General features: G+C 36.5%; 1 protein-coding gene across 4 annotated transcripts; it reads left to right on the top strand.

The window, feature by feature from the left end:
- The first annotated feature begins 9,239 nt into the window (after nucleotides 1-9,239).
- Nucleotides 9,240-13,409, top strand: LOC136223137 (auxin response factor 10). Of its 4 annotated transcripts, none has more exons than XM_066010973.1 (5): nucleotides 9,240-9,482; nucleotides 9,767-10,880; nucleotides 11,719-12,599; nucleotides 12,749-12,817; nucleotides 12,910-13,409. In XM_066010973.1, the coding sequence occupies exons 2-5, from the start codon at nucleotides 9,798-9,800 to the stop codon at nucleotides 12,989-12,991; spliced, it is 2,115 nt and encodes a 704-aa protein (XP_065867045.1). In that variant the 5' UTR covers nucleotides 9,240-9,482; nucleotides 9,767-9,797; the 3' UTR covers nucleotides 12,992-13,409. The 4 variants fall into 4 exon arrangements, with proteins under 4 accessions (XP_065867045.1, XP_065867044.1, XP_065867043.1 ...); XM_066010972.1 differs by having other exon boundaries at nucleotides 9,755-10,880; XM_066010971.1 differs by having other exon boundaries at nucleotides 9,240-9,663.
- The last annotated feature ends 1,808 nt before the right edge of the window (nucleotides 13,410-15,217 follow it).

The following is a 15,217-nucleotide window of genomic DNA, read 5'->3' as shown; positions in this document are numbered from 1 at the left end:
GAATTCAATTCGGAATAGAATTCCTAATTATTATCTCATTATATATCCAATATATTAAAGATAATAATAATAACCTTATTGGATAATAATAGGAGTATTATAATCTAATTAAAACTCCTAACTTATTTATCTCTTAATTAATTTAATTCATAATCCTAATCTAATTAGAATTAATAAAATCAAATTAATTATTCATGTATTTTGACTACATGAATTTCGACCCCGCCCTTTGGTCCATGGGCCTTATTGGGCTCAATTGGGCTTCCATCAATTAATTAACATCTATCTCTCTTTTAGGTTCCAAGTCTTATGTGTGACCCATTAGGTTCTTATTGCTTCTAGCCGTATGCAACGTTATTAAATAATTTTCAAAGAATTATATTTAATTTTTGCATAACGGAATGATGTACAGAGTATGTGATTAGCAAGTCCGTAATCATTCCCCCAGAGCCATAAGAAGACAGGTTGATTCTGTCGTTAACCTTTCCGTATTAGTTACAGTATAATTCGATCCTTTATCAACTACATCCTTGAACTGAATCTTATGACTATGAATGATGTCAAGTCACATATAGCGAGACGTTCGTTTTACTTGTACAGACCGAGTCAACTCAAATAGATAGGTTAAGTGAAATCTGTATTTCAAGCCTTAAGCTATCACCTTGCAAGGATTTAGAGTCGAGTCTTCCACAAGCGATCCTTGGATGTATCTCCCATTTATCGGGAGTGATAAATGCTCAATCCAATATATAACGATCCCGCAATCACTTCCTGTGATACCCAACGTCTACTGTTCACACCCCAGAGTCATCTCTGTTAAGGATCGTGTTACACCAGAGTCAAAGCATCACATTCCGTAATCCAGAATACCAATTAATATTCCTTTGAGTCTGAGGATTAGTTATACCTATTAATACCAATGAGATGAACAGGTGACAAGGATGAATCTACCCATCCTGTTATCTCAAATCGGATCCCCAATCCTAATGAACTACTTTTCATCGGATCCATGTAACTGTCCAGATATCTGTATATATGAAGCTTGTGAGATCAGCTTTCTGTCGGACAGAAGACATTGTTACATGCAAGTCTCAACAGTGATATATCAATCCTAAACATATCACTTGACTTGGGGTGGTTTTAAGTTTATCAGTTTATTATAAAGTTTTGTCTCACTTCATGCTTGTATGAACACTTTATAATCACTTTAAATAAACTTACGGATTTCCTTTTATTAGACTTTATTTAGTGCTTAAAAGGGATTGCCTTTATATAGTTATAAAACATATATCTCATTAAAACAAATGATATAAAGAACAATTCATTTACATTAAGTTTGTATCCTAGAACAATTGTCTATAGGACACTAAACCCCAACATACTCCCACTTGGACTAAAGCCAATTGTTTCTAAAACTTATCCCAGTAGAAGTTAAATGACGATCATGTACTCTCTGGGTTAAGGGCTTTGTCAACGGATCTGCAACGTTGTCCTCTGTAGGTACTCTTTCTATTCTCACATCTCCTCTAGCCACAATCTCTCTTATGATGTGGTATCGCTTAAGGTAATGCTTGGACGCATTATGAGACTGTGGTTCCTTTGCTTGCGCAATGGCTCCATTGTTATCAACATACAGTGTAATGGGATTTACAATGTCAGGCACCACACCAAGTTCTGTAATGAACTTTCTTATCCAAACCGCTTCCTTTGCTGCTTCCGCAGCTGCGATATACTCTGACTCGGTCGTAGAGAAAGCTACGCTTCCCTGCTTGGAACTCTTCCAACTGACCGCGTCCCATTCAAGATAAACAGGTATCCTGATTGGGATTTAAAATCATTCTCATCTGTGAGATGACTTGCGTCTGAAAATCCTTCTATTTTCATATCACCTTCTTTGTACACTAGGAACATATCTTTAGTTCTTCTCAAGTACTTAAGAATGTTCTTGACGGTAATCCAATGCTCGTCTCTCGGATTTCCTTGGTAACGACTCGTTACAGATAACGCGAACGCTACGTCAGGTCTAGTGCATAGCATAGCATATATAATCGAACCGATTGCGCTGGCGTACGGGACTACAGCCATGCGTCTTTTGTCATCATCGGTTTTAGGACATTGATGATTGTTTAACTTTACTCCATGTAGCATGGGTAAGTTACCTCGTTTCGATTCAAGCATGCTAAACCGATTTAGCACCTTTTCAATGTATGTAGCCTATGAAAGACCAAGCAGTCTTCTTGATCTATCTCTGTAGATCTTTATACCAAGTATATAAGCTGCTTCACCAAGGTCTTTCATTGAGAAGTTACCAGATAACCATACTTTTACCGACTGTAGTAGAGCAATGTCATTTCCCATTAATAATATATCGTCCACATATAGTATGAGAAATGCTATAGAGCTCCCATTTGCTTTCTTGTAAATGCAAGCTTCTTCGCAATTTTGTTCGAAACCAAATTGTTTTATGGTTTCGTCAAAACGCTTATTCCAGCTTCTTGATGCTTGCTTGAGTCCATAAATGGATCTCTGAAGTTTTCAAACTTTATTTGCATCCTTCGATATGAAACCTTCAGGCTGCATCATATATACATCCTCAAGCAGGTTTCCGTTTAGGAAAGCTGTTTTCACATCCATTTGCCAAATCTCATAATCGTAGTGAGCGGCAATTGCAAGCATGATTCTGATTGATTTGGACATAGCCACAAGAGAGAAAGTTTCGTCATAATCAATTCCTTGCTTCTGACGATATCCTTTCGCTACTAACCTAGCTTTGTAGGTGCTAACCTTTCCATCCATGTCTGTCTTTTTTTTAAGATCCATCTGCACCCAATGGGTTTTATCCCTTCGGGTGGATCAACCAAAGTCCACACTTGGTTAGTATACATGGAATCCATCTCAGAATCCATGGCCTCAAGCCATGCTCTAGAATCTGGACTAGTAAGAGCCTCTTCGTAGTTTTCGGGTTCGTCGTCTAACACGAGAACCTCATTATCATCTCCCACTAGAAAACCATATCTAACTGGGAGTTCACGAACTCTTTGTGATCTACGAATAGGTGGCACTGGAGTCTCATCTAATGGGACTACTTTGGGTACCTCAATCGCCTCTGTTGTTTCAGTCGGTGTTTCTTCTTCTTGAACTTCGTCAAGTTCAATCACGCTTCCTTTTTGTGTTTCTTCGAGAAACTCTTTCTCCAAGAAGGTTGCGTGTTTGGATACTATCACTTTCTGATCATCTGGATGATAGAAGTAATATCCCACAGTTTCCTTAGGGTATCCAATGAAGAAACATTTATCAGATTTAGAATCTAGTTTGTCGGACGCAATGCGTTTGACAAATGCTGAACAACCCCATACTCTCATGAATGAGAACACGGGTTTCCTACCAACGAACAATTCATATGGTGTGGAACTAGCGGATTTAGTTGGTACTCGGTTTAGGGTGAAGAGGGCAGTTTCTAAGGCATAGCCCCAGAACGTCTTTGGAAGTAAGGCCATGCTCATCATGGATCGTACCATATCTAGTAGGGTATGGTTTCTCCTCTCGGATACACCATTGTGTTGTGGTGTATAGGGAGGTGTCCATTGTGAGCATATCCCACATTCAGTTAGATAATTCAGAAAATCATCTGAAAGATATTCGCCACCTCGATCAGATCGAAGCATCTTTATTTTCTTTCCTAATTGATTTTCTACTTCATTCTTGAAGCATTTGAATTTCTCAAAAGCTTCTGATTTGTGCTTCATCAAGTAGATGTAACCATATCGGGTATGGTCATCTATGAAGCTTATGAAGAATCTGAATCCTCCTCTTGCTTGGACTGACATAGGACCGCATACATCTGAATGCATGAGTCCTAGAGTGTCTGATACACGCTCACCTTTATTGCTAAAGGGTGTCTTTGTCATTTTACCTTTTAAACATGATTCGCATGTTTCCAATGATTCGGGATCGATTGGATCTATAAGCCCATCTGAATGTAGCTTTAGCATGCGTCTCTTGTTTATATGGTCTAAACGACAATGCCACAAGTAAGTTGAATTATTTAGCTTATGTCTTTTGGTATCAATTGCAAAAACAGGAATTTTGTCATCTAACACATAAATCCCATTTTGTGATATTCCTGAAAAATAAAAGATCGAATCTTTATAAAAATTGCAACTCTTGTCTTTTATTGAAATATGAAAACCGTCATCAACAAGACGGCTAACAGAAATAGTGTTACGAGACATTTGCGGAACGTACAAACAGATCCTTAATTCTATTACAAGCCCAGAGGGCAAATTTAAAACATAATCTCCAATTGCGAGGGCGACAACTCTTGCTCCATTTCCTACTCGCAAGTTTATGCTTTCTTTCTTTAGTTCCTTAGTCTGTTTTAGCTCCTGCATATTTGTACAAATATGAGATCCACATCCGGTATCAAGTACCCAAGATTCAGACTGTGAAACTGTATTTATTTCAATATAAAACATACCAGATATTGAAGCACCGCCATTTCCCTTCTTGAGGGAGGCTAGGTACTCCTTGCAGTTCCTCTTCCAATGCCCGTCTTTACCACAGAAGTGGCACTCTCCTTTGGGCTTCTTCACTTCCTTTCCCTTAGTTTTGTTGGGCACGGCTTTCTTACCTTTCTTGGGATATTTAGGATTGGGAGAATTCCCTTTCCTCTTTTTTGATCCCTCTATGATAAGAGCCGGTATGGCTTTGTCTTTCTTCATATTGGGCTCAACTGACTTGAGCATGTTTGCAAGCTCTTCAAGAAAGGTTTGCAAGTCATTCATCTGATAGTTCATAATGAACTATGAATAACTCTCTGGGAGGGATTGAAGAATTAAGTCTATGCTTAATTCGTTATCCATCGCAAATCCAATACTAGAAAGTTTGGTAATGTAGCCAATCATCTTGACACAATGTGTCATGACAGATGTGCCCTCTTGCATCCTGCAACGATATAGCAACTTGGATATCTCGTAGCGTTCGCACCTGGTTTGTTTCCCAAACAATTCCTTTAGGTGCATGATGATGGAATAGGCATCCATTTCCTCATGTTGCCTTTGTAATTCCAGTGTCATCGATGCAAGTATGATGCATCCGGCATGATCATCATCAACCTTGTGCTTCTGGTTAAGCATCAATTTCCTCAATGGGAGCATCATCAGCAGGGAGAGGGGGTATCGATGTATCAAGTACATACCCTATTTTATCGAACTTTAAAACGATTTTGAGGTTACGAAACCAGTCGGTGAAGTTTGAACCATTCAATTTGTTATCGGTAAGAATGTTTTGCAGATTGGTTTTAGTCATGATTTTAAGAGTGTGTTTAATTAAACCTGAGAGTGAGAAAGAGTAAACGTATGTCATTCATTTGCTTAAAGCATATCAATCTAAAATTATAGGCCTTTTAGTTTATTTTAGATTGCTCCCACTATTTTGCCAAATTAATAGCCCTCCATATTAATTCGAAGAATTTCACAAATCCTTTAGTGAGCTAGGATCCTAACTCCTGAGATTTCGCCTTGAGTTTGCTCAACAAGCTAGTCTCATTCGTTAGGTAGATTCATGTAATCAATCACATCTTTAATGTGATTCCTAGGTTATTGGATTACTAACCACATTAGTAACTAATATGCTATTCACATTAATCCCAACCATCTTGCCCATTAGTTTATGACAACATGAGTTTGCTCATCCAATTATCATAATCTAATTTAAGTATTACCCCATATTCATGAAAAGTAATTTTCGATAATTCAGGTGTTACCGTAAGACCCCGAGCTTGAGTTTGCTCAACAACCCAAAGGCCCCCAGTACTGCCGGCTGAATTATAATATTAGGGAGGGGCAACCGATTTTAATAACTTGTTTATTTACTTAACTTTTTAAACGACAATGCCACAAGTAAGTTGAATTATTTAGCTTATGTCTTTTGGTATCAATTGCAAAAACAGGAATTTTGTCATCTAACACATAAATCCCATTTTGTGATATTCCTGAAAAATAAAAGATCGAATCTTTATAAAAATTGCAACTCTTGTCTTTTATTGAAATATGAAAACCGTCGTCAACAAGACGGCTAGTAGAAATAGTGTTACGAGACATTTGCGGAACGTACAAACAGATCCTTAATTCTATTACAAGCCCAGAGGGCAAATTTAAAACATAATCTCCAATTGCGAGGGCGGCAACTCTTGCTCCATTTCCTACTCGCAAGTTTATGCTTTCTTTCTTTAGTTCCTTAGTCTGTTTTAGCTCCTGCATATTTGTACAAATATGAGATCCACATCCGGTATCAAGTACCCAAGATTCAGACTGTGAAACTGTATTTATTTCAATATAAAACATACCAGATGTTGAAGCACCGCCATTTCCCTTCTTGAGGGAGGCTAGGTACTCCTTGCAGTTCCTCTTCCAATGCCCGTCTTTACCACAGAAGTGGCACTCTCCTTTGGGCTTCTTCACTTCCTTTCCCTTAGTTTTGTTGGGCACGGCTTTCTTATCTTTCTTGGGATATTTAGGATTGGGAGAATTCCCTTTCCTCTTCTTTGATCCCTCTATGATAAGAGCCGGTATGGCTTTGTCTTTCTTCATATTGGGCTCAACTGACTTGAGCATGTTTGCAAGCTCTTCAAGAAAGGTTTGCAAGTCATTCATCTGATAGTTCATAATGAACTATGAATAACCCAAGTCTGTAAGGATCTTTTTTATAAATATCATTTCAAAGTAATTTGCAACCAATAATGTGAGATGTCTTTTACTCTTCGATAACTCTTTGAAGACAAACCTTTATAGTTTTTTTTTACAAATTCAACTTGGTCAAGTGTCCTAGTCCGGCAATCTCCCACTTGAATTTATAAAAAACATTTAACTGAGCAGAGACATAAAGTCAAGCATAGACAAATGTATCTTTCGATTTGAACCCTTCCATGGTGAGTACAATTTGAATTATACTAGAGTGATTCGTAGTTTTGAACTTTATTTTTGATACTGTAGCACACCAAAACCTTTTCAGAGTGTAGTTCAAGGCCAATGCGTTTATGACCATGCACATCTATCCATGTATAATGTATAATGAATGCTCTAGAGTTTTGCCCTAAATTCAAATGAAGCGGCATCATTTCCACATTCATATAGGTGAGATTATCATAAGTACTCCTATAACTATTTACTTCACTCCAAGTGCAGTATAGATCTCATTAAGAGTTTCTATTATGTCAACCTAATATTAGAAAATTCATACTTCAAATATATAATCTAACTCACATTACTTCAAATATATAATCTAACTCACATTACATCATATAATTTGTTGTTATCCATTCAACATATTTCTTCATTGAACCTATTTCTTTAAATTCATGTTATTTGAATAATTATTTGTTATTGCAAACATGAATGGCTGCACTTGAGCCATACCACAAATAATAAACTTCACATGTTGTCATATTAGATTCAGTGATCATATTTACATAAAGTTCGAATCTTCGATAAGATTTACTTTCTTTTGTTGAAAAGAGTTTTCAATTTTAATTTTCTTAAAGAAGTGTGCAGTAGTTTCTTTTAAAATTTGTGTAGTCCAAGCATTTCAATTTAAACATTTATGTATTGAACATTTTGTTGATCACAGTATCAGAATTTGCAGCCTCCATTATGAAAAAAAAAAAAAACATTCTCAGATTGTTAGACATAATAAAAGAAATTTTTTATTTGTTTCATACATTACGTTTTATTTTAATTTATGCTTTATTTTAGTCATCTTTAAATAAGTAATATAGTAATAAGTGATGCAAGAATAATAAACTCCACTAGTTAAAGTATTAAACCAAAAATCTCTTAACTAGTGAAATTGAGATAAAATTTCTATTATGAATGCAAATTGAGTATTATTATTATTTTTTACAATGAGAGTAAAATAAATAAATAAAAAAGTATCTTAGGATTAATTAACCATCTTTAAAAGAACAATTAAATAAAAAAGTATTATTTTTTCTCTTCCTTCATGGCACATTCTGAGGTCGACTGGTTCTCTGATGGTGTTAGAGGAAAGTTGCTTCCATACATGGAGCATGGTGATATTTTCTTTGCTATTATCTGTCACCAAGTTTGGAAATGGAGAAACGAGGAGATTTTTGGAGATAAAACTGTTTTTATGACAAACTTAGCTGATTTCTTCTCGAAAAAACTTTTCTCTATTATCGATAGTTTCAAAGGAGAGTCCCTTGCCAGAGCCTCTCAGTGTTGTGATGTCCATCTCGTGGGATGGAGCAGGCCAAGAGAGGGGGTTGTGAAGCTGAATACTGATGGTTCCTGCCTCAGTAACGGTAAGATTGCGGCTGGAGGTGTGCTTAGAGATGTAGGGGGCGTCTGGCTTTCTGGGTTCTCCCAGAATTTAGGGTTGGGTTCTTCCTTTTCTGCGGAGCTCTGGGCTATTCTTACTGGAATCAATCTTGCTAAAAGGCTGGGTGTTAAGAGGCTCTCTGTGGAGTCTGATAATTTGGAAGCAATCAAAATGATTTCTGAGAATCATTCTATGGGTCTTAACAGTCGCAACCTCATCAAAGCTATTATAAGGCTTTGCTCCTCCTTTGAGTTCGTAGAGTTCAGACACATTTTTAGAGAGCAGAATCATGTTGCTGATCGCTTGACGGCGGCGGGCCATGAAGGGACGTTAGGCGTTACTATCCTTCCTGTTTCCCCTAGTTTCATCTCTCATCTTCTCTTAGAAGATAGGATTGGGGTTAGCTTCCCTAGACTAATTCCTGGGTAGTTTGTTGTTATTCGTTTTTCTTTTCCTTTTCTACCAAAAAAACAATTAAATAAATAATTATTAGTAAAAGAAAGGAAAAAGGATCTTTTTGTTTTATTATTTTTATCCCAACAAACTTTCAGCTTCAGGTCAGCACTACGTACAGAATCCCGACCAAAAGACCGCCGACTCCATCATTTTTCACAATCCAGGAAGCGCGTGTGTAGCACACCCCATAACAACCCCATCCGAAAGAAAGAACACGCGCCACGAAGGCAACGAGAGTGTATTAACAATCCAATGGGCCCTATTAACTAAACCGACATTTTCTTTTATAAACTAGGGTTAAAAAGATATGTTAATGTTTTGTCCTCTTATTATTATTATTTTAATTTCGGCCATTTATATCGCCACAGAAAATAATAATTAAATTAAATAAATTCCCTTACTTCAATAAATTAACACTTTATCTGTCCATTCAAGATTTTTCTTTATTTGTTTGAGAGTTGAACTTTGTGAGATCTGATAAAAAGCAACAAACCAAAAGATAAAAGATAAAAGATAAAAGACTCTCTCTCTCTCTCACTCTTGGTTTTGGAATATAGTGTGTGTGTGTGTGAGTTTAAATTTATAGTTGGAGGATTGTTAATGGTGGATTTGGAATTGCTCCTGCTCTGCTGCTATGAATCTGTTTTCTCTGCATGAAAATATACTGTCACGTACTTCAAAAATTCTGAGTGAGTGAAGGAGAAAGGACCAGAATCTGAACAACTAATTAATTCTAGATTATCAATTTTTTTTGAATTTTCTGCTCCAAATTTCTTCATTTCGATAAGCATTTAGGGATTCTCAGCTCAATTTTTCTAGTGAATGTTCAAATTTTGATCTGCTTCACTGTGTATTTTTCTTCAACTTCAGGTAGAGGGAAGCTAATGATGAGAATTCTTCTTCTCAATTAATGAACTGTGTCTTTCAATTTCCTTTTTTCTGTTCTTAATTTTTGCTTTAGATTTGATTTCAGTTACATTTCCACGACTCCGCCGCCAGAAGCCATGAAAGAGTTGGAAAAAAGCTTGGATCCACAGCTATGGCACGCCTGCGCAGGAAGTATGGTTCAGATCCCTCCAGTGAACTCTAGAGTCTTCTATTTTCCCCAAGGTCACGCGGAGCACTCTCAATCTTCAGTTGATTTCTCCTCCTCGCTACGAATCCCGGGTCTCATCATCTGCCGCGTCGCTGCCGTCAAATACCTCGCGGACTCAGAAACCGACGAGGTTTACGCTAAGATAGGGCTTGTTCCATTGCCGAGTAGCGAGCTTGATTTTGGGGAAGAAATCGGGTTATGTGATGGTACTAGTAATAATACTGGAAATAGCACTGAGAAACCGGCTTCTTTTGCCAAGACGCTAACCCAATCTGATGCTAATAATGGCGGCGGTTTCTCTGTCCCACGATATTGTGCTGAGACGATATTTCCTCGGCTGGATTATTCCGCGGATCCTCCGGTGCAGACGGTGGTTGCTAAGGATGTTCACGGTGAGATTTGGAAGTTCAGGCATATTTACAGGGGAACGCCGAGAAGACATTTGTTGACTACGGGGTGGAGCACTTTTGTTAACCAGAAGAAATTGGTTGCTGGAGATTCAATTGTGTTTTTAAGAGCTGAAAACGGTGATCTCTGCGTCGGAATTCGCCGTGCCAAGCGGGGAATGGGGATCGGAAACGGGTCGGACTCCGCACCTCCATGCGGTTGGACTACAAATTCGAGTTGTGTTAACCCATACGGTGGATTTTCCCTATTTCTTAAAGAAGATGATAGTAAAGGAACGAGAAATGGAGGGCTGAGAGCTAAAGGAAGAGTGAAGGCTGAAGAGGTTTTAGATGCGGCGGCGCTTGCGGCCAACGGACAGCCGTTTGAGGTTGTGTATTACCCACGGGCAAGCACACCTGAGTTTTGCGTTAAGGCTTCTTCAGTTCGGTCGGCGATGAGGATCCAGTGGTGCTCCGGTATGAGATTCAAAATGGCTTTTGAAACAGAGGATTCCTCAAGAATCAGCTGGTTTATGGGTACTGTAGCTTCTGTTCAGGTTTCTGATCCTATTCGCTGGCCTAATTCTCCATGGAGATTACTTCAGGTTCTTAGTTTTTCTCTTTTACTAATCAATACTCCATTCCCATTACGTATTTGCTTCTTGATTGGACTTTAATCCATTTTTAATGCTTTAATTTCTTCTTGCCTATTTTGAGATGAAATTCTGAACAATTTACTACTTTTGTTACCTCATACCACTAGGTGAATTTTTGGAAAACTTTTCTATCTTTTGAAGGTTGTTTCAAGTTGATAGAGACCAAGAATACTGCTCATTTATGTTAAAGTCACCGTATTGATTGCCAAGGTCCACCACATGATTTTGTCCTTGAGCTTTTTAGTTAGACATTCTGTGTGTTAACATGATTTGGTTGATCTGGTTACAGATTTTGATCCCTTATACTTACTGGAAAATATGTAAATTTTGTCCTTTGATTGTTTAATAATCTCCACATGGAAACAGATGGTATTGTCTGACACGGAATATTCAATAAATGATGCACAAATTATGGTATCTGTCATACATAAGTTATCAGAAACGCATTATATGTAGGTTTTAGCAAATAATTTATTTGGGGATTCTCTAGCAAATTATATTGCATCTTTAACTAACTTTCTCTAGTCTGTTTTCTGGTTCACTTAATATATTTTTCAGTTTCTTCTTTTCTCAATGATCTAATAATTATATTATTAAACTATAAAACATTGATGCTGATGATATTTTTGAGTTTGTTACCTTGGCAATAACTCATTCCTAGTACTCCAACTTTGTGAGTTTTTATTACTGTTCCCCTTGTACTTGACAAATGCTTTAATGTTAAGTGAGTTTAGTATGCAGTTTCTGTTTTCTGTTCCTTACATATCAATGCGGCTTCTCATTGCAGGTGACATGGGATGAGCCAGATTTGCTACAAAATGTAAAACGAGTCAGCCCATGGTTGGTTGAATTGGTGTCAAATATGCCAGTCATCCACCTATCACCATTCTCGCCTCCAAGAAAGAAGTTGCGGCTTCCACACCACTTGGACTTTCCTCTTGATGGGCAATTTCAATTGCCGTCATTTTCAGGCAACCCCCTTGGCCCTAGCAGCCCTTTGCGTTGTCTAACTGATAACACTCCTGCAGGCATACAGGGAGCCAGGCATACTCAATTTGGAATATCTTTATCAGATCTCCAACTTAACAATAAACTGCAGTCAGGGCTATTTTTGTCCAGTCTCCAGCGGTTTAATTCCAATTCTAGAATTTCTGAAAGTTTCTCAAAAGGACAAGTAAACAACAGTGAGAATTTATCTTGCTTGTTGACAATGGGAAACTCAAATACAAATTCTGAGAAATCAAACAACGTAAAGAGACACCAATTTCTGCTCTTTGGTCAACCAATACTAACTGAGCAGCAGATTTCTCGCAGCTGTCCTGCGGATGCAATCTCAGAAGTTCTTTCAGGAAAGTTTACATCCGATGAGAGTCCAGAAAAAGCAAAAACTCATGAGAAACAAACCTCACCAGAAAAGTCAGCCAGTACCAGTTTATCATGGCAGAGTATTCATAGCACGGAAACTGGTTTGGATGCTGGTCACTGCAAAGTTTTCTTGGAATCAGAAGATGTGGGTCGAACCCTTGACCTATCTGTTCTCGGTTCTTATGAAGAACTTCACAGTAGGCTGGCCAACATGTTCGGAATAGAAAGATCAGAAATTTTGAACCATGTACTCTACCGAGACGCAACAGGTGCTGTTAAACCTACTGGCAGTGAACCATTCAGGTATACAAATACAAATACAAATACCATATTAGTTTGACATTGTAGAATATGCTACATTACAGCTTAATTTGTAGTTAAAGGTTCAACTTCATTCATCCCTTAGTACTAATTTACTGAATCTTTTGTTTTCGTTCTTCTCGTCTACGCAGTGTCTTCAAACAAACTGCAAAAAGATTGACGATTCTAATGAATCCAGCTACCAGTGACAACATTGGAAGGTAAGCATCGAAAAAGAAATCAACAAAGAGTCAGTTTTCACTGTTTATTTCATTTGGAAATCAAAATCCTAAATTTATAATCGTGTTTGCAGGCAATGGATCACGGGGATGCGAAAGGGCGAAAATGGTCTAGAGCCTTCAAATAAGGCTGGTCCTCTAAGCATATTTGCATAACATGGTGTGGAATATGAGAGAAGATGGTCTAGCTTTGAATTGCTTTATGTTATGCAGTTAGGAGAAACCAAAAAATGAACTCCCAATGTTTTACTGGTTTTTGTTGGACTTTTGTCTGATTGAGTATTTTTCTTGCTAATATTATGATAAGATTTTGGTTTGATACATGCTAGCAATGTGTTTTTGCACACAAAAAAGTAGTGTGCAAAACTGTGATATGAGGCATGGTTGTTGACTCATGAAGTAGAGATGAAAAATGAATGAAACAGAAAGTAAAAAGGTTTTGGTGAACTGTGTTTGTGTGGTTTCTGAATTGGTTTGTTAATCACAAAATGCACGTTTCAGCCCTATACAATATCAGACTGATCACTTGGCTCACACCTTGTGAAATTGTTGGAATATGTTTGGTTTGTTTTCATGTTTTTATTCATTTCATTTGTGGTCTTATTTCAGTTGGAAATATGTTTCTACACCCACCCAACCAAAAAGTTTTGCATTTATTTTTATTTTACTATCGATGTATATAAAATTTATTTTAGACACAATGTTTGACAAATGGTACAATTAAAGTTTTTATAATTGAAATTGACATATCAAATGAATCTCATTAACTTCATATTTAGACACTACATGTTTCAGTTCTAATATCACTTTTATCTTTCAGCTTATAAATTGACAATTGACAAGTATTGTGACAGCTTTAATTATATCATTTCATAAACCTTAGAATTGAAATTGTGTTGTTTTAGGAAAATTTGGCACTATGAGAAAAAATGATGTCTGAAAATGTGAGTGTTTTCTAACTATATAATAAAAATTGAAATATCTATTTTTAAAACTAAATTAAAAGTTAATAAGCTGTAAAAGTTGTTTTCTTATAAAAAAAAAAGTTTCCCATTGTAACTTTAGTAAAGGTAGTATTTCCCACTTTTGAAGCTTATATAAAAAGCAGTTACATTTACAAAAAGTTGTTTTTTTTTTTTTTGGAAATAGTTGTTTTTATTAGAAAAAATAATATTAACCACGCACTGTGTACATGGGGATTATATTAGAGCATCTCCAATAGAATTTGTCCAAAAGAGTGACAGTGCATTAGGTTTGGTACTATTGGAGTGATTATGGAGGCAAATTATTAGAAGCATTTGGTTCTCAATGTCAAATGGATGACATTCCATACATATTTTGACACTGTAATATGGATTCACGCATATTATAAGAGGTCCCGCTATTTTAATTATTACATGAGGTCACAATACACGTATCCAAATGTGAATTGGGGGTCCTCCGAATGACATGGAAGTCCCGGTGCTTAATATAAGATCTTGAGCCTTTTATTTTTAATATTTATAATAAAATAATAATTTGTATGATTATAATGACAACTTTTCAAGCAACCTTTATTGGGGCATTTTTTAAGTAAAAGTTGTCAAAAGTGATGTGGATGAAAGAAACAATAAAATATTATATTTTGAGATTATGGCCCTGTTTGGTAAAGAGCGTTTTGGGATAAAAAGAGCGGTTTTGATCAACTTTAGAGTTTTGACCACTGAACCCGCTAATTAGAGTGTTTGGTGGAGAGAGGTTTGAGAGAGAGTTTTGGGATGAAAACGCTAATTTAGAAAAAGCTCTTAAAATGAGCCTTTTCAATTAGCGTTTTGCAATATTAAAATTAATGGACTTCTTTAACCCTAATAGATAGACTCCCTCTTCTCCTGCGCCAAAATTAATGCTCTTATTCGTCTTTTTGCACAAACCGCTATTATCAATCAGCTAATTTTTACCAAACAGGTCTACACAAACAGCTAATCAAATCAGCTAGTCAAATCAGCTAATGTAATCAGCTAACAGCTAACATCTAACAGTTAATTCCCAAATAGGGCCTATGTGTTAAGTTTTGGCACTCTTTTACACACCCTCTGTTGGAGATGTTTTTAGTTCTTCCTTCCCAACAAATTTAAGGCTATTTTGGTAAAATGAAACTAAAAAATTACTTTTGTGATATACTACAAAATTGGAATATGAAACTTTGGTAAAGGAGAATGAGATTTTTTACTAGTACAAACAAGAGCTTAGTTGGTGGCACAGTCTTGTTTTGTTAGTTTGACATATGTTTGTATTTCTATCAAATTTCAAACCATTAATAATAATATGTTTGTTTCAAAAAAAAAAAAATATATATATATATATATATATATGTTTGTATAAATAGTACTAAAATGTATTTAT

This window comes from Euphorbia lathyris, chromosome 3, assembly GCF_963576675.1.
Source record: "Euphorbia lathyris chromosome 3, ddEupLath1.1, whole genome shotgun sequence".
NCBI lineage: Eukaryota > Viridiplantae > Streptophyta > Magnoliopsida > Malpighiales > Euphorbiaceae > Euphorbia > Euphorbia lathyris.
Note: the sequence above shows the minus strand (reverse complement) of the source record. Positions and strands in the feature narration are given on the sequence as shown.